This window comes from Mustela putorius, unplaced genomic scaffold (assembly GCF_011764305.1).
Source record: "Mustela putorius furo isolate JIRA1106 unplaced genomic scaffold, ASM1176430v1.1 tig00537350_pilon_pilon_pilon, whole genome shotgun sequence".
Classification (NCBI taxonomy): domain Eukaryota; kingdom Metazoa; phylum Chordata; class Mammalia; order Carnivora; family Mustelidae; genus Mustela; species Mustela putorius.
Genome location: NW_025422471.1, coordinates 26,739,207 through 26,759,483, shown reverse-complemented (window position 1 = coordinate 26,759,483; position 20,277 = coordinate 26,739,207). Strand labels below are relative to the sequence as shown.

At 47.6% G+C, this 20,277-nt stretch overlaps 1 protein-coding gene across 1 annotated transcript; it reads right to left on the bottom strand.

Moving 5' to 3' along the window:
• Positions 1–210: 210 nt before the first annotated feature.
• Positions 211–13,150, bottom strand: ENC1 (ectodermal-neural cortex 1). The gene is made up of 3 exons (XM_004766864.2): positions 12,616–13,150; positions 6,950–8,765; positions 211–2,783 (listed from the first exon to the last, which is right to left on the bottom strand). Exon 2 carries the CDS (start codon positions 8,750–8,752, stop codon positions 6,983–6,985), a length of 1,770 nt encoding a protein of 589 aa, XP_004766921.1. The 5' UTR covers positions 8,753–8,765; positions 12,616–13,150; the 3' UTR covers positions 211–2,783; positions 6,950–6,982.
• Positions 13,151–20,277: the final 7,127 nt, after the last annotated feature.

The following is a 20,277-nucleotide window of genomic DNA, read 5'->3' as shown; positions in this document are numbered from 1 at the left end:
TTCCACACTGCTTCAGGAAACCTCCTACACAGCCAAAAATTTTAATTATTCAACAGGCAAAACCGCTTTCCTGAATGTATGTGACTAGAAGGGGAGATAAACACGTTCAGAAAATATCTGCAATGATCCTCATGTTCATTAAACTACAGAAGGCACCAGTTTTCGGCAGATTAAATGATGTCGTATAAAAATAAAGACTCACACACACAATGAAGAGAAAATCTCTAATAATTTATTTGACCTTCAGTTTCACATTGTGAAAAAAAAAATAACAGTTTTACAAAACCTCAAAAATGTAGTAGTAGCAAACAAGCACATATGAACATGAACACTTTACTTCAACTTACACAGAGTTTTGTACGTGAACCACATATTCAATAGCCAAGAGAGGGATATTATTCAGCTCTAATCACTCTTATTCAGACAGGTGTCAAGCCCAGAGAAAAGGGGGCTACACAATTATACCAGAAGTGGAAGGCTGCCCTTTGTTATCGGTTTCCACAGCAACCAGCCCACAGAATAAGAAGAACCTTCTCTGTCTTATGCCAAGGTTTTTGTGTGCACTGTGCTGTGAATTGTATTTGCTTCAAAGTGGGGGACGTTTCACAGGGTGAGAATGGTCAAGTAGTGAGCCCAAATGCCTACATCAATTCAAAGAGCGGGAGTCCAGAAAGTTCCCTGCAGGCTGGGGGCCCACCCTGACCACGGCTCCCTCTGGCTCGCACACAATAATTAATAGAGGATCCAAGGACAGACCACAACTTTGAAACAGCTGCAGAAAATTCACCCTGCTTTCAGAAGTCACGCAGTGACACACACACACATCTCGGCAGATTTGCATTATAAACTAGAGAGCCATAGCTTTGCTACAATATAACGCCATCGCGATGCCGCCGGGGTACAATCAGACATTTGCATTGCTTAGAACACATCTAGGAGAGAGGGACTGACTGCTGGAAAAGTATTGTGATGCTATTATTCCAACGGCTCATTTATTTTGGTCCAGCTATAGCCCACTTACTCATGGCACGAATGGGTATGTACAATTAGTCTAAAGTATTCAGGTAAAGAGAAATGTTAAGGATTTATCTGTCACTAGACAATGCAAACACACTCACAATGTAAAAGGTTGTTATCGGTCTTAAGCTCTATTTTCTAAACTACGGTAATGTGAGAAACATCGATGAAAGCGGTGTTTGAGTTGCAAACTCTGGTCTTCCCCAGACACCTCTGAGCAAACAGATAACTGAGTCTAGCACTAATACCTATCACGGCACACGGTTAGGAAACAAGCGCTCAAACTAGCAAAGAATGTATTCACAACAGATTCCCAACGATCCCGGAACACCTCTCAACAGGGGCCACTGCTCATCATTCTTTGGTGTTTCCTGGCCAAATGGGCCACTTTGGCGCACCAAAGAGTTCTTTCTTAGAGACTTACCCAAGGGGGAGCACTGAAGGTATACACTGTCCCAACGTGAATATGGTCTTGGAGAACTCCTAATACTTGCTAAATCGTGCATCAAGAAGAGAGAACAATGAATCCACCGGGTTCAAGCAAATCTGGTGAGTGAATTCATTGACGTCTGTGACAACTCAGCTTTTTCCTGTTAGCTGCGGGTATGGCGAAGCATTCTCACAGGGTAATAAATAAATAAATAAACTTTGGACACTGCCTTTAACCTGTGCCCTATATACAGAACTATTCCATAGAATTTTCCAGGATTTCAGGATATTACACAAAGAAAAGAACTGCAAAGCGACTTGGTCCTTTCCAAATTTCAGTAGCTGAGATTGAAGCGTGTGACTCAGACAGGAACAGGGCAGTGAAGCTTTCCCTCACCCCATGAGCCATCAGCATACCAGACCCCATGAAACCCCATTACAAGTTAGTGAGTCCAAGAAAAGCGACCTCCACGCTTTCTCTACGTCTAGGATGTAATCTGTTTCTGTCTTGTACTCCCTTCCCAACCCACCCTCCAGTTATGCTCCAAATTGTAACACCCAAGTTTTCATTTTTGTGCAGCAAAGCACTTCACAACAGCCACAAAATTGTGCAAAACATACAACCATTCACACACCCATACAGGTGAAGACAATCGTAAGCATCGTTTCAGCATGCAGGCGTCAAACAATAAATAGCTAAATCTACGACAAATTTCTTAACAGCCAAGGGAAAGTTTAAAGTCACTTATAAATAGAAAAGAACATCTACCAAACGCCTACCAACAACGTCCCCATTGTTCAGAACCTTCCTGGGGAGCTCAACCCCTCAGAGATTAGCGGAGAGTCCAGCAGTCCTCACTCTGTGGCCAGCCAAGCCAGCTTCCCGCCTGGCCCCACAGTTGGGCTTTCAATCTCCAACAGCAGCTGGTGTGGAGGCTTCGGGCTTGCTCCTCAGAGAGGTGACAACCATTTCAAATTTTACACATAAATGGTGGAGCCCATGGAAATCAAATGCTGAATATGGTACAGCAAGGGAAAAGAGCCGGCTTTTCTCTCCCTTTGAGGGGCTGATTAACGCTGACATTAATCCACAATTACAAGACAAGGACTAGATCACAGGTTCGTTCATTCATATTTAAACCATGTGCTACTTGCACTGAAAATCCCGCCCCTCCCCCACCCCCTCCTTCATGTCCAGTTAGAGAATTTACAAGGTGCAATGCATTGTATCAGGAGTCTTGTAGCAACTTCTTTTCCTTCTTCTTTTCTCTCTCTTCATTAAATTCGGCCTCTCCAAAGTAGAAAGCTCATTTTGTCTCACCAAGTGATGGAGCGAGCTAAAACAGAAGGAAAAAAAAGACTCATTAATAGCCTTGAAATTTAAAAAAAGAAAATTAAAATCAGGACAGAGCTGGTCAATAATGCTTCTAAAAATCTTAATTACACGTTCAGTAGCAAGTGTGCAAAAATTAAGGGCATCCATGTGCGTGTACAGATAGAGAGGATTGGCTCCACAGAAATGGTGTCCAAAGAAAAAATCTTCATTGCTCTACTAAACCTTCAATCTCTCTCTCTCTTTATATATATATATATATACACATATATATACATATACATATATGCATGCAAATGCAAACTTCTACGTCTAGGTGCTGCTAGGAGTTGTCACCTTCTGCTGCCAACATTCATCCTTCATTGTGGTTAAACAACCACTGGGAAGCAATCACTGGAGGGTCAAAACAAGATTCCTGTGCAAAACCTCTTTGGCCCATTTACCATAAAGGACTCCAAAGTCAATTTATTCACCATATAGAAGGCAGACATATTAATCCTCTTATCGAAATGCATCTCTACTATTCATTATGGCAGAAATCAGTCTCGCTTCCTTTCACACGACAACATTGCAGGCCTCCACGGCCCAAGGCTGGAGAGTTTATTCTCCAAGTTCATCAGTCCGTACTTGGGAGACACCAGCTATGGTACGCAGTTATTATCTGCAGAATCCGCCGACACCACGCATGAATAGAAATTCAAGGTGCTCTAACCACAAAGCCTGCACATTTCACGAGAGTGGGTGTTTCCCCACGCGACCCACCTTTCTCTTCTGTGGGTCTATTTTTGATACAGGGAAATTCTGCAGAGAGCCTGTCTCTCCAGCATTCACCCTATCTGTTCCTAGAGCACATTTCCAGCCCTAGTGTAGGAATCTCATCCCTGCTGCTAACTCTAAGTGGAGACAAAGGGAATTCAGGAGGGGCCGCTTGTTACTTGCATTGAATTCTTCTCGCTTTTGTGTGTCCAGAAGTCTGATTCATTTCATTAGTTGTTTCTTTTGGCAGTTTCTGAACCGTGATTCAAGCTTGCAAGGCATTCCTTAGACTACAGTGTCACTCTCCCACCCCCAACCTCCCAGGAACCTATATATCAACATTAGGCCAAAAGAATGCATTTTGTAATTGTAAGAATATGAAATTTCGTGATGGTACATACACAAACAGGAAAAAGAAAGAAAGACAGACAGACTCTAGGGGAAGAAACAGGCACATCCAAGATCCAAATGCTGTCAAGTTGGGGCCACACAGCGCCATGAAAATGGGAGAGTAATCAAAAGTAATTTCCTTTCTGTCCTTCCCACCCACTGACAGAGCAGCAGGAGACAGTTAAAATCCCCCTGGTGAATGAGCTTTTAGAACTTAAGGAAACTTCTTGTTAACACCATATTAATTCGGTTAGCACCTACATTTCAGATCAAAGAGACATCCCCGGAAGGTTCCGCAGCTTAGGGCCAATACCCGCACAGCTCCTCTTTTAAAGTCACTCTATCCCGCTGAAGTGTTTTAACACTCTCTTGTGTGCAGAAAACTCTGGAAACTTAAACCAACACGCTCCCTATCAGAAACCGCAAGACAGGCTTTGGTCAGAACCACCCCACCCTTTGTGAAAGCGAACCGGCTGAATTCCGTTGCTCTGTGTTCCACTGGCTGGCAGCACCCAGGGCGGGGAGGTGGTGTTTCCCATGTGACCTAACACTTTATTTGCTCGGTTCCCAGGGACCGGAAGTGTGCGATTAGGTTCAAACACCCAGGACAGGGCGAATTCAAGTGTTTGCCAACATCCTCTGGCCTGCCAAAGGAGGCACCAACAATGAAGAACGAAGATAACAAGCAGATGATAATCAAAGAAGCCTCACTTTCCTGCCACACACAGAGCTAATTCCATGGCTGGCTGGGGTCTCCAATGGAGGAGGAAAGAAACCTCAGAGCAAGGTACTTTTCTCCCCCTTTCTCCCCTCATCTATCAATTCTCCCAAGTCCGAACCAGGACTGAGCTCGGAGAAGCCAGATTTAAATCAGTCATTGGACAAAGGACAGAGCTGAAGTCCAGGATGGTCCAGAGTCCAGTTTCGAACCCCGAACCAGAATGCACATGCGGTCGCTTCCTGCCTCTGCTTCCTTACCTTGCTCCAAAGGGGCCAGCCCATCTGCCAGTGACCATTCTGAGGTACCACCACCATCACTGGCAATTTTTCAGGCTCTCCTATGCAAATACAGTCAGTTCTGGGCTAAGACCGAATTCAGTGTGCTCTTAATTGATGCTTTTGCCCAGAAGGTTCTTTAAACCTGCTTTAGAGGTGAGTCACACATCATATCGCAGATGAAATAACAACGTTCAGAACATTTGTTTACTCAGGATTACTGAGATGCCAGCAAGGCTGCAAAAACCAGTTTGGTGTGGGACGCTGTCAGCCCGGTCGCTCCCCACAGGAGGTTTCTGACTGTTCCAGCATCTTTGAGGGAGTTTCATTCCAAGGTTACATTCTATTACCAAGAACCGTACTAACTGTTAGAGGCTAGAGGAGACAACTGAACCAATGAAAAAACCAGAAAGATGAATCATAACAGTGAGGCCAACTTTAGCGGTGTTTGAAAAGGAGCTGTAAGAAAGGTGGAAAGACAAGACAAATGTGTCAAAACCCCTCTTTGCTTAGTTCCCAAAGACCCCTAGATTTCCTTTTTTCCCCTCTGAAAATCCTCTCCCAGAATGTGAAATGTACTAAGTGAAATGTACTAAGTCAAAGTCTCCAGGTAATGAGCAAGTTTTCATATTACTTCCTCCAAAACCCAAGTTTTCATTTTATTCTCTTATTATTAGTAATAAGCCCATGCATTACCAACCAAAACAAACCAACACATTCCACGTCCCGTGTGCTACACTCAGAAATGCTTAAGTGGTTCCTGGGGCCAATACTAAAAATGCTTAAGGGCAGCAAAGCACCATTAGCTTCGCGAACACTGAACTGTGTGGGCCTATTAATTATTTGAGCCAAGAGTATTATATACTCGTAAGTACACAAGGCGACCATTATGGACTCAGATATATGACACAGAAAGACAACTTTTGTTAGCCCTGACAATAGGGTCAGCCTGTCTGATTAACTCTGAAAGGCTGCAGTGGAAGGCCGTCTAGAGGTCTCAGCATGCCACGCATCTGACAAATTTATACAATGCAGGTGCAACTTTTACAAGGAAAGACCTTGATTTCCCTCTGAGGTTGGTTAGTCAATGTCCGAAAAGGGGCCTACCCCCCCGCCCCAGGAAAAAAATCTTTAAATATGCAATAAAGAATCTGGGAAGGAACAAACCAGGGATAAACTTAAGCTTTCAGTTTTTGTTTTTGTTTTTTTAATTTGACAGGCAGAGATCACAAGTAGGCAGAGAGAGAGGAGGAAGAAGGCTCCCGTCGAGCAGAGAGCCCAATGCGGCGCTCGATCCCAGGACCCTGGGATCGTGACCTGAGGCGAAGGCAAGGCTTTAACCCACTGAGCCACCCAGGCACCCCAAGCTTTCAGTTTTTTACACCCTACTTCATTCCAGAAAGGGTTGGAGGGATCTAAATTTGAATATCAATAAATTATCTCCTGGGCTGAGATGGATATGAGGCTCTCTGGTTTCTTAAGGAGCAGTTCAACCCGAAGCTCCAGTGCCTAGGTTGATTTCTTGACCAACTCTTTCACCTCCAAAGCACCATGACTTGGGCAACTGACTTAACCTCTGTATGCATCAGTTGTTTTCATCTATAAAATGCTCTAGTAATGATATCTCACGAGGCTGTTGTCAGGATCACATGAAATGATCCGTGTGAGACATGTGGCCTGGCTCCAGGCAGGCAGGGAGGGCTCCGTCAACATTAGCTGGCATTATTAACCCCAGGTAGGGGTTCTCCACTCGGCTGTCCTATCTGAATCACTAGAAAGCTTCCTAAACATACTGATATGCCTGGGACCCACCTGGACCAAATGAAATCAAATCTCTGGGATGGGCCACCCTTTTCTGAGGGGTGGGGGGTTGCAGCTGTGGGCAACACAAGTGTGCTCAGTTCTGGGGTGCAAATTCTCTTAAAGATTCTGTGGACCTACTTCTATGGGCTGAGTTACAATGATCACATCTCGGTCTCCACAGGTAGCTTAATGACACGCCTATTTCCAGCCACACGGACTTCTTACCTCACACTCCTCTTCTCGACAAGGTACGGCCGTCTAAGAAGGCAGATGCTTCCAGGTGCTGACAAATGCGGTAGGAATCAGCGAGTATGGGACTGTGGTGATGCTGTTCCACACGTCTAATGTCGGGTCGTAACAGTCCAAAGTTTTGCAGCGCTGAATGCCGAAGTACCCGCCCACCACATAGAGCTTGTTTCCGGACGCCACAGCGTGACAGCTCATGCGCTTGGCTGTCACATCTCCCACCTTGGTCCACTGGTAAGTCTCACTGTTGAATTTGTAAGCAGAGCAGGCAGAGAACTCCGTGTCTCCCCCCATAATAAAAATCTGGTTCCCCAGCACCGCTGCCGCTGTGTAACGCCAGGGCTGGGGACAGGTGGCTGGGACTGTCCACCTGTTCTCGCACTGATCATAACACTGAACCTTAGGGAGCTTGTCATGACTGACGCTGGTACCTCCGAAAGCAAACAGCTTGAGCTTGGCGCTCACCACAGCCGCATTGCTAACGCCTTCTCTGAGGGGGGCCACCATGGTCCATTTGTTGGTCGTGGGGTCATAGTGTTCTACTTGCTTTAGGGAGACTGAGGGGGAGGCTGGGAGACAGCCCGTTGCAGCTGTGTGCCCCCCAACCACATACAGGCAGTGCTTCAGTTCAGCAGAGCCGTGGCCGAACCTGGCCACCAGCATGGGGGCAGCTTTGGACCACTCTTCATGCAGGGTATCATAAACCCAGACATCTTTTGAGACTCCGTTTTCAGACCCCCGCCCCCCGGTAATGTACACTTTGCAGCCAATTGCACATGCACTGAACTCTTTTCTTGGGCTGGGGATGTCAGCCTTGGGAATGATCTCTTTGGCCTTCTGGTCTACCAGATACAGCTTGTCGCACATGAAGGTCTGCCCACCCAAGAGGAAGAGAGCATGGCCAGTCTTCCGAGGCCGGGCACAGAGGCTGGTTACCACGCCGTCATTCTGCAGGATTTTTAGTTTGCACCTGATGGCCTCTTCCACGATCTCCTTGCTCTTTCTCTGCTTGGTAATGAGTTCCTCCATGGCCACGTTCTCCATGAGATAAATGGCTGGCAGGAGAGCCAGCCTCACTGTCTGCAACAGCTCTGGGAGGTAGCAATAGCGCTTCTTCAGGTCGTAGCTGATCCAGTTAATTGCAGACTCGTACACAAGCCTTTCATCTTCTGTCTCCAGCTCTTCACTGGACAAGAGTTGCACTACCATGTCCTGGGGCAGCTGGAGGAAATCTTCGTTCTTCCTGATGGTCTGGAAATTGCTGAGACACATTCTCCAGGACAGCTCGTACAGCTTCGTGCACTGGTGTGCGTCGGAGAGCAGCAGCATGCCCAGGCAGTTGGTGGGATGCAGATTCTTTTCCAGGAACTCAGCGCACGCATCCCGGATGTCCTGAAACTCCAGCATGTCGCCAGCTTCCAGAAGCGATTCTGCGTTTTCTTCATTGATGATGACCCGGGAGGAGTACGCATAGTCGAGCAGCAGCTCCAGAACTTCGGGGTGGATGGAGTTGTCGAAGTTGACCTCACTGTCCTGGCTCTCTTTCAGACCGCCGCTGAACATGGCTTCAAAGTAGCGGCTACATGCAGCCAACACTGCCCGGTGACAGGGGAAGGTCCTGTTCCCAGCATGGAGAAGGACATCCGTGAAGAGGCGCTGCTGGCGTAAAAGGTTCAAGTGTGTGAGGACACTGTCCGCGTAGGAAGACTTGTGAAACAGGTAGATGTTAATGGAGCCACTGCTGGCCCTGGACTTGCGGTTCTCATGCACACTGACTGACATTTTGTTTCCACTCCTGAAACAAAAACAAAACAAACCAAACCATTGAACTGATACTCCTGATGTTCAGAACGGCAGAACAAAGCCAAACAAATTTCTGTGAACAGAAAAAACAGAACACTTTGCCGCCTACCGCTCGGAATAATGGATAGCCGGGCCTGTACAAAGTCAGAGACAAGCACCTATAAGGAAAGGCATTCACTGTAACACTGCTGAGCTATTTGAACACGTTTTAAAAAAAAAAAAAAGAAAAGAAAAGAAATCGCTGCTTGCAAGCAGGTTCATCTTGGAAAACCTGACTGCCGACTTCCAGGATATTGAAGTCCTTGAGAATGTAAACCAGCATATCCCAAGAGGAGGGAGGTCTCACTCTCACAGCTCCCTGCCCTTGTCCAGCTGATTCACTGTGGGCCACTTAAAATGCTGGGCTTCCAGGTCTCGTAACGCCAGGCCGGGCACCAGCTTTTATGTCCCATGCAACATAAAGCCATGTGTAAAACAAATACCTACTAATTAATTCCATTAAGAATTCCTTTAGTAAGATCCACTCTCCCTGTGTATCACAGTAAATGGGCAATGGAACCTTAAAATCATAGGCTTAGGCCATCTTCTTCCATAATCAGGTCTTTACTGAAATGTCACAAATGACTTGTAACCAGAAAATTCTACCACGCCAGAGTCCTCAAAAGGCACTAGTATGAACATTACCATATATTGATCAGCAGGCTTTTATGGAAACACAGAACAGATTCTGGTCGTAGTCACCACCTATCTTTCTTGCTCTGGACAGCTTCCAAAACGAGGATTTGCACACATAAAAGGAAGACTATTTTGAGTAGCATAGTCATCACTGCTGTTTTTCTGTTCTTCCTGCTTTATATCAATTCTTGGAAAACTGGTTGCAAGAACAAAGGATCTATCCATCCCTCTCTTTCGCTTCTACAGTGCAGGACCAGGACCATTCTTGTGTACCTGCAAACACTGGCACGTGCATAGAAGGAGTTCAAAATGCAAACCCTGCTTTATGTAAATCAAAAGCACTCACACCTATGTGCATATGTGCGTGCGTGTGTGTGTGTGTGTGTGTGTGTGTGTGTTGCCAGCCACTGTAAATTTAGGGCCACCCTGGAATTTATTTGCTGACTAAAGTACTTTTGAAATTATAGCAAAATCTAATGCTGTCTTGGGCTTTCTTTGGTAAATAAACCACAGGTTAAAAACATAGGACATACCTATCACCTATCTTCAAAAACTGGATCACATGCTTTTCTTTTTTCTTTGTTAACCCTATCCTTCTGTTACTTCAAAAGACTAAAGCCTCTAAGAACCTGCCTGTCAAAGGATTCCTAAGGAAGCTGTTTAGGCCAGGAGGGTAAACAACTGTGTAAGTTACAGTATCTGTTTCAAAACACAGAACAGCTAGTTTTTACAGGCAGCTGAAACCTACCGCTGCCTTGTTTCCTTCCATCCTTCAGACATATATTTTTTTAGGTTATAGTGCAGTAATTGCTAATAGACTCAAAGGAGCGATTTTACATGGATTCCGGGGCTAGCTACCAAGCAGCCCTTCCTGACCAGCTGTGGCACAGCACAGCTCACAACAAAGGCAGGTGCCAACTGGGCCCCAGACACATGGGCCACAGAGCATTAGGTGATGCAACTTGTTTTTTTTCTTTTGGAATGTAACTTTTCACTAGCGTAAACAGGGCTTAGTGGAAGACCGTAACAATGTTCTAGGGCTCTAATGTTAGGAAGACAGCTTTAGTGTCCATAGCAACTTGAAGACAGGACAAACAGTAAGGTGCCCCCCCATCACCCTTACCTCAAGCAAAGCCAGTCTAGTCCACCTGAACCATGAACCATGCCCAGTGCTCCGGAGAACCACCAACTCCACCTATGTGAATGCACCAGGTCCCCAAATGCTTAGAACACAGATCAGCATCCCTGATGCTGAAGTATTTTGAGGAAGGTTTTAAGCTTAAACCTCAAAAGATGCTGTGAACACTGTGATACCTCATATAGAAACTTGCCAACATTCCAAATGAGTAGTTCTGCTTTCTTTTTTAAGCTAATGCTTCCAAAGCACCCTTAAAGGCTGCCTTGTCTCAGGCTAAGAGTGAACGCACCTCTAGCTGAAGAATGAGGCTCCCTGCACCAGGTACAGGACACCACAGTGCCTGCACACTGAATCACACTGGGACCCAGAACATGTTTCCCTGTGCCTTAGATGCCAGACAGGGTAAAACAACATTCACAACAAGGCTTACATGTAAGGAAACAGTTTTTTTTGAAGACCTGAGGATATAGGACCTGCATCCCTATGCCTCCTGTGTTTATGCTTCTTCGTTTTTCCAGCCTGGCCCACAAAACCAGAAGGAAGATGCTAGCCTGTCATCCTAGATACCACCCAGATGGAGAAGCGTGTCACAGGCAAAACCCAAATTCCTACAGCAGTACTTGCTTAAAATAAAAGGTAAACCTAAAGACCCAAGGGAAACGACTTGCTTTCTTGTTTAAAACTATGCAAACATCAAAATATCAGCAGAAGCTATTTATACAGTCACTAAACACACCTTCTAAAATGAATCACCCGGGGCACCTGGGTGGCTCAGTTGGTTAAGCAACTGCCTTCGGCTCAGGTCATGGTCCCAGAGTCCTGGGATCAAGTCCCACATTGGGCTCCCAGCTCCATGGGGAGTCTGCTTCACCCTCTGACCTCCCCTCTCATGCTCTCTCTCACTTTGTGTGTGTGTCTCTCTCTCAAAATAAATAAATAAAAATCTTAAAAAAAAATAAAATAAAATGAATCACCCTTCTGGCATTTTTTAAGCCCCCACAGAAATATCTGCATGCCAAGTAAGTAGCCAAAAAAGAAAAGAAAAGGAAAGAAAAAAAAAAGCACATGTATACTTAACCTGTGTGTATGAAGAGAAGAAGATGGAGAAAGGGCTGCTATTACCGTGAACATCAAACCGGCTTCTCGCTACAGTAACTTCAGTTCACTTAATGCTCCTTACTCAAGCCCTGCTGCCAATACTTTGCTTCCCGTCACATCTTAACGTTTTCAACCTGGTCTCAACGCACTCAACGGAGAAACGAGGCAGACTTTCTGGGGAACTTACCTTACTGATAACAATGTAAGGACATTAGAAAGGCACTGTTAACAAGAAAACCAACTAACCACACAGCCCTCTGTAACACTTGCAACGCTCTTCAACACGCTGGCTCTTCAACACGCTGGCCGTACGTGTGCGGGCAACACGAAATTACAAGCCCAACAAGTTTCAAGTTTCAAGGTTCGTCTCCACCACGCCCACCCATTCCTGTCCTTTGAAACTCATAGTGTCACACTAAAGGCCAAATACTTGCACGAGAAGAAACTGATTTTTCATAGTTTTCATTCATTCCCCACAGACATTCCGCCGTCGTGAACGTGCCCTCACGAAGCGTGTGTGCTCGGGGCTCCGGCGCGCCCCTGTGCCGGGTGGGGTGCAACGTGGGCCGACAATCCCGGGCGCCCGGCCTTGGGGGCTGCGAAGTGCGAGGCAGAGCGACAGCCACCCGCAGTGAAGCGCCGCTTTGGGCGGGGGACGGAGACTGATCCCTCCCCAGCTCGGCTCCCTGAATCCCCAAAGCCTGCCCGGGAGCCGGCAAGCCGGACGAGAGGGGATCCCTCTGGCGACCGCCAGCGTCTGCACGATGCGGGAGAGCAGCGGCGGCCACCGAGGTCTCCGCCCGGAGAACAGTTCTCCGACCTCCGCCCAAGTCGGAGTTCCGGACTCCGGGGCGAACACACCCCCGCAGGCCGAGCGGCCGGGGTAAGCCACGGCGGCCGCAACAGGTCCGGGGCAGCGGGGGAAACTTACTGCGGCGTCGACCGGCGTCAGGCACGACCAGCTGCGTTCTCGCCTAGGTCACCGCGCGGGAGGCGATAAGGCGGACGTCTCAGCCCCGGAGAGCGGCGGCGACTGCCTGGGCGAAAGGAGCGCGCATGGGGCGCCCGCCGGGGAGAGGACAGCGCCTCGCGACCCCCACGCCGCGGACTCCGCTCGCTACCCGAGGAGCGTCTCCCGGAACGCGTCTCGGGTAAAGAAAGCGAGCCTTTGGCCGCCGGCGCCGCGCAAGGAGGCGGGCCGGGCACTCCGGGGAGGGAGCTAGAAAGCGCTCGTGCGCGCCGGCGGCCGCCTGGCGTCTGGACTCGGTCTCCGCAGCGCCACCGCCGCGCCGCCTCCTCTTTGGCTGCCCAAGCAGTCTGCGCCCAGCGGCCGCGGGCCGGGCTATAAGCGGCGCGGCGCGGCGGGAGGGGAGGGGGGAGGAGACGGTGCGGATGCAGAGTGACACCCGGGGAAGGAGGGAGGAAGCGCATGAATGCCGCCCGCCGAGGAGGAGGAGGAGAAGGAGGAGGAGGAGGCGGCGACGGGGAAGAGCTGGAGAGGAGCGTGTCGGGGGAGTTAATCGAGAGAGGAAGCGGGGGAGGGGGGCTGCGGAGAGTGGAAAGAGACAAAGCGGACACCGTGCTTAAGCCACTAGCAGCTGCAGTCTTCAGGGACCGCGAGTAGAGCAAGTTTGACCAGGTCCGAGTGCCTGCGCCTCTCCGGCCCAGCACGGTTAAAGGACAGTCCCGGAGCTCAGAGACCCTCGGCACTGGAGGCGCCCGGCGCGCGCTACGCGGTACCGGAGTCCGCGAGATGCTTAGGATAGGGGAGCGAGGGGCGAGCTGGGGGTCCGCCGCACGCGCCCTGGGCGCAACACCTGGAGCGAGGAGAGGGGCAGGGGCACGAATTTGGTCACTGCGGGGACACTGCAGGTTGGGCAGAGCCAGGCCCTCGGTCTTCTCGCCGGCGGGGCAGAGAGACTCGAGCCCCTGACGTTTCCCCTGCGTCCTGCCTCCCCGCCCCAGCGGGTGCGGCACCCGCGGCCGGACTCTGCCCCACCGCGCGGGGAGCAAGCAGCCGCGCGGCGCTGTCCCGCGGGGCGCACACCACGTGCTTCGCAGCCAATCGCGGCCCGCGCTTGATTCAAAGCGAGCTCCTCAAAGGAGCGGCCCCGCCGCCCCCTCTCCCTAGCGACAGAGCTCAGTCATCCTCTGGACTGGGCCCTTCCTGTCTTTATCGCTCTGTCGTGTTAGTTTGGAGTTCAGCAAAGCAATGGCCCAGCACATGGGTCTGAAGCGTCGCGTGCCTGGGGAAAGGAGGGCGATCCGAAAAATCATCTTGCACGGCGATCACTCTTGACCAAAGCCATTTTTGATCTTTGCACTGAGAGCTGTATCTCTCCTGGGACCTAAAACGCCTGTTTGGTTTTTCTTAGATATTTGGAATAAAATCTATGAAGGAACGGTAGAGATGACACCCTCCCCCCGCTGCCATCTCCTTTTGCACGTTAGGAAACCGAGGCCCAGGGAGATGTGAATTGTCACACGGCCCCTTAGCAGAGGCTCTGTTCTGCAAGCACCTCAAGTAGGGATGCACCGAAGAGTTTTCTCCCTGCCCCAACACTCTCACCTCCTAGCTTTCCTCTAAACACTAGATGGATAAATGATTCAAACCGGCTGAGGAGCCTCCACCTAGCGCTCACCTTGTCCAGACACTGCCAAGACTCTTCTTTATTCTAAGCTCACTCCACACCACCCCCCCCGCCCCCGCCTTCCCTCCTGGTGTGCGCTGAGAAATTTCGCTCCTTGAAAGCAAAGAAAGACAGTGCCCTCTGAAGTCCTTTGTTAGCATTAACTCGTCCGCCTCACCGTGAGCCTTTACAAATCTGTTTCGTATTTTAATTTTTGATGCAAACTCTTGGCCCCAGACTGCTTAACAAGCCAGAGACAGTTGGATCGGTTCACGGTGAGAATCACGTGCAGCGAATCTGGGGATTGGCCAGGTGAAGAGAGGAGCTAGGCAAGTCCACCCCCTTCCTGAAGGAGGTGTGGATAAAAGGAGCCAAGAAGAGGAAAGGTAGAGCAAGCGCTGTAGATTCCAGAGATGGGTGCTGAAAAGAAGGGAGGTGGGAATGTGGAGCTAGGGCACATCTGTCTTTAAAAAAAAAAAGCCTGTTTCTGTAGCCTGTGGCAAGGTGGGGGAAGAAGCCCATCAGGGCAGGGCCTCCTAGAAGGGCTTTGTCTGTGTTGTGGGCTCAAACTAACCCAGGTGCTTTGGAAGACTAGATGCCAGGGTCTTCCTCTGGGGGAAATGCTCTGTTTAAACGAAGAGATCAACACGTTTTCTCACTAAGGAGAAGTAGTTCTCTCTTACTTCGTCACCTAGCAAATCGACGTGGAACTGTAGGTAGATGATGCTGAGAAATAAAACATGTACACAGCTCAGTTGGTTGGCTCGGGACTTTGTCATAGGAGGCCGCTGAGTTAGGAACAGGCAATCTGGTTCTGTTGCATCTTCACCACTTGGAAACTGCTGCGTCCTTAACTCTGGTGACAGTAACGTTTGTTTCTCCTTGCTGGGGACTCTGCTAAGGGATGGGGGGGGGGTTTCCTCTGGACATTGGCTTTTGCCATTTTCCTCCTCTGTTCTGTGCTTCAAGAAAGAGGAGGGGGAAAAAAGCTGTAGCTTTGGGAAATCTTGAATTGCATTCAGTGACCGCAGACATTGGCTTCATCTGCCTCAGGGAGATAAGCAACATGAGGCAGAGGGAAAAATGAGCTTCCGGAGGGTATAAAAGTGGAAAACATTTTCCTGCTGAGAGATAGAGGAACTAAACTTGCATTTTGGGGAAAATGTGTGTGCTTGCAGTGACCTTCTACAAACCGCACTGGTCCGCTTGAACCACAGGCCTGTGTGCGGTTTCTAATGTTTATTTCACAGCTGAAAGTGATTTGCAAGTTAGCCTATTTCTGATCCCAGTAACTCAAACTGCTATTACCCCAGCATCTCTCAGGCAAGCCTAAAGGTAATTCTTACACTCTCCTCACAGGATGAGAAGGTGAGCAAGTCATGGATGTGTATAGGGAGGCCTCTCTAGACAGACCTGTGACCCAGCTGGACAAGCATCCGTATAGTCGATGTCTCAGTCATAAACAAGTCAGGAAATGCTATGGGTCTGTGTGGGACAGTGACCACCACCGACTCAAGATGTTAACCCATTCCCATAGGCCCCCGGGAGCTGGTCTTTGCCTCTGCCTTGTGACACCAAACCAAGGTCTCATTTTTAATGCTATTAAGAAGCTGTGCCCAAGGCTTTGGCCTTGTTATCTCCCTTAACAACGTTATTTTGTTAGGCTGCAAAATAAGCAGCATGGGGTTAAATGTATTAGCTGCCTTCAAACCTAATTTATCTTCATTCCTTCCTAATTTACACTCGGGCTGAATTAATGAGAATGATTTAATTAACACAGTGCGACCATGGTACCAGGGACAGGACAGCTCAGGGGATTAGAACAAACAGTGGGCTAAGCAGCTGCCATCCTGCCTCCTGTGGTTCCCCCAAAGCCCTCCCCTGAATTTCAGACGTGTTCCCTGCCAGTCTTCCAAGTGTCTTCTTTGTTCTTTGATCCACTTCCTGAATCAGTGTGAGGAAAATGGCACTGCTTTCCTTCCTCGCCTCATTTCTAAGAGGGGCTTCAAGGCTGTGGTCTGTCGAGTCAGTGTGGCCAAGGGCCCCAATGCCCACGAAAGACGTATGCTCTTCCTCCCCCAGGGTCAAGTTTGTGCTGGGAAATGGACAGACACTGCACTTGTCTTGAGATCAACACCTGTGCCAGGAAACAGAGGGAAGCAGGATGGGCAAAGGGAGTTTAGCCGGGATGTGTTCTCAGCTGAGGACTTAGATGGCCCCATGGGAATCCTGGGAGTAGAAATGACCCTGCAGAGTTGTCCCCAGTCCAAGCAAGAAGGCCAGGTTTTATATGGCTGCATCAACTAGTTGCAACACCACCCAGGAAAGGGACCAGGCCTCAGTCAAGGCAGCACTCTTCCCCAGAGTTCTCAGTTCTAAGGAGGGGAGGTGGCAGAGCGCCTTCTGCAGCCAGCATCCCATCAGCTGGGAGAAGTCCTTCAGTCTCACGGGAGGAGTCAGGGGACTCAGCAGAGTGTCCACGTCCACACTTCCTCCTAACAGAGCTACAAACCTAGAGAAATGAGACCTCAGCTCCTACCAGCAAGCCACTTACTTTCAAAAAGAGAGGACTTTAAAGTCTGGCTACTTATTAAAAAGACAAGGAAAAATAAAGAGTAAGGTAGTCCGTATCAGAAGCTAACAGTTGTTTTTCTCTGGGAATGAACAAGAAGTCTGAGCTGATAGTTTCCTAAATTTTGATTTGCTGCCTCTGCATTTATGTCTTTTCAACCGTATTTGTGTTAAACATTTGTTATGATAAACCTTGAGAATATTAATAAAATTGTATCCAAATTGACAGGGTCATATCTTAAAATTTCAGTTGCTTCCTACATCCGGCATATGTGTGTTACACGTATTTTGTGAATTATGTTGGACTATAGTATTACTTTTTAATTTCAAATTCCAATTGTTCATGGTTGATCTATACAAATAGTGGACTTTTGTGTTATGCCTCTTTTATTTTTTAAAGATCTAATTATTTATTAGAGAGAGAGAGTGAGAGCAAGTGAGCATGGGTACACCTATGCAAGCACCTGCACGTTGGGGAGGTGCAGAGGGAGAGAGACGCTCTAGCAGCAGCCTCCACGCTGAGCTAGGCTCCATCCCACCACCCTGAGATCGTGACCTGAACCGAAACCAAGAGTCAGTCACTCAACCGACTGAGCCACCCAGAGGTGCCCCTGTATTATGACTTTTACTAGAAAGTCATGTGTGAACGTGAATTTGTGTCCATTCAAAGCTTTGCAGGGCATCCGGTTGAACTCCATTCGGAACTGTTACAGGGGGAAATTCACTCTTCCTTTGAGACACTGCCCATCCTCTCCCAGGGCCCCGGGTGACATTGCACGGAGTAGACCGATTGTTGACAGCTTACAGGACTGCAGAGGGATACATCTGAGTGACTTTTACTTGGTGTTACTTAGCGAAGGGAGCAACGAGGGATGTGTCTACTCCTGGGCCCTTCAGCATAGTGATCTTCAAGGTGATCGATTTGAGGGTCAGAATTTTAAAGCATCATTTATTATTTTTGCTCTCATTATAAAAACAATATGTGGTAGAAATTGGGGGGGAGGGCAGAAAGGTAAACGAAAATTAACTGTAAACCCACCATTTGGAGGTAATGCCATTTAGCATTCCGGGTCCAGTCTTTCTAGATCCACATAGTATCTGATTTTTAGCAGTTAAATGGTTAAGGGCAGAGACTAGAATCAAGCTGGAATTTCTGCTCCTCCGCGCCCTAGCTGGATGCTTGAGGGGCAAGTATTGTAGTATCTTGGTGCCTTAGTTTCCCAGTTTGCCTACTGAGGTCCTCTGAGCACCTAGCTCAAAGCATTGTTTTGCTGATTAAATAAACTAGCATATGTAAAGCACAGAGAACAGTGGCCGGCTTGTGGAGAAGGCTGCGTAATACCTGCTTTTCTGATTCCTTCCTAAGCTGTTTAAGGAGAATGGTATTCCTACAACCCCATAGTTTGTTCTCGTAACCCTTCCCAATAAAAGTGACTTGTATCAAGTGACTTGACTCTATCAAAGTTTCAGTTTCTACATTTCCCCAGTGGCAGTGGCTTAAGGGGCACTTTCTGTCTTGAATGAAATTACAGACTCTCTTTGAAGTCTGTATTTGAGGCTCTGCTCTTCTTGCACACCCAGGAACCTGACAGCTCGTGCACTAAAAGCTCTAGTTCATTGGATATGCCTTTGTGCCTCCTTGTATCTCTTACTGGTACACTCTTCATGTTTTATACGGGGTCTGTCAAATAACTCCTTACTCTCCACTACCTTAAGAAACGAAGCTGCTGCAAAGGGAAACGTATGGAAGAAGTCACTCATTATAAAAGGAAGCAGCTAGCTATATTTAGAAGATCACCTGGCCAACATCAAGCATGGATAGAACACAGGCTCCTACTTTTTCCTGCCCTGAAGATCTTGTGGGGTATACTTGGTAAACCCTCTCTCACATGTATCAGATCACACCAGGCTGTGTGGGGTGTGGCTTTTTACAACCCAGGAACACCTGAAACCATTCCCCACTCCCCTATTTTCCATAATCTTTGAGTGCCCCAAGGCTCCTGGATCTAAACTCTTAATTTGTACTAAGTAATTACATTCAAGAATTGACCCGTTGTTTCAAGCAGTGAAAATGAGGGTTTTGTTTGGCCTATATGCCTTGCTTCCAGGGCAGGAAGCCAAGTCCCTGAGCATGCCTGGGCATGAAGAAGGGACCAGAAGAAGGGACCTTTGTGGTCCAAGAGCTTGTACCTTCAAATGAATATTAAAAGGGTTTTATGGCCCTTTGTGAGCACAGAATTTACTCACTGCACAGAGTTCAGCTGGGACAGGAGTCTGGAAGAAAAAAAACAACAACAAAAAACAAGAAGCCGTAAGTTAACATTACCAGTACGAAGAAAACAGAGAACTGCTGTTGAGTGTGCTTTGAAAATACAGCTGAGCAAGAATATACACTCACATACACACATGTACACAAATTTCCTTTACCCTCATGAGTAATTTTGGAAAGCATTCACTATAAAATCCGAAGTAAAGTTGAAAGACTTGCTATTCCCTTATCTGAGGATACCTGAAAATATTTAAGTATCAGGTAGAAATGGTGACTCTTTTTAAAAAATCATGTACATTCAAATAGTTATAAATCAGTTGTCATACTCACAATTATCTTCAGAAGTCAGTGGTTTCATTGGGCCAATCAATCATTCACCCGGCAAATATTGATTTATAGGCATCATATTAATACTTGGTGCTGGGGATATTCTCCAGTTCCACTAGATTTTTTTTTTCAGCCTAAACTGTGATTTTACACTGTTGTAGGCTTGGCTTGCCATCAGCATACTTGAATTTGCATTTCAAATGTCTCTTGTTCCAACTCTGAAGCCATGGAAAGAAATCACATATACAGAAACATGAGAGGAGTAGGGGGAAAAGAACATAAACATAGGCCAAAGCAGAGCTCAATTTCTGTCACCCTTATTAGACTGCTAGTCTGGAAGAGAACCACGAGAATGCAGACCGCCTGGGTTGTGAAATGGTCTTCTTCAATTGCCATTTTTCACCCAAGGATTATAAATAAAGCCATTATTGCCTCATAAAAAACCGGCCTGTTAAAAATGGTAAAGTGGTTCATAATGGCATTATTCGCCAAGAAAGGAAAAGGCAGACTTCATAGGCAGAAGTAGGGGGTGAGTGTCAACACTGCGCCCTCCTTGCTCTTAACAAAGACTTCTATTTTCAGATTATGAATTTTGCCACAGTAGGAGGAAACATCCCAGAGTTTCCCAAAACTGTCAGTCAGTTTCTTCTGTCTTTTCCGGGTCCCTAATGACGCCAAAAATGAGCAGAAACACCAAATTGCACTCTAATTTTTCAGACAGTGGTTGCAGAAAGTTGAAACCTTAATCAGTTTCAAAGAACGCATTTTCTCAGTTGCACTTGTGCATTTTTTTAAA

Coding starts and splice junctions, on each gene's coding strand:
- ENC1 (XM_004766864.2), bottom strand. CDS start 8,752: ATGTCAGTCAGTGTGCATGAGAACCGCAAGTCCAGGGCCAGCAGTGGC.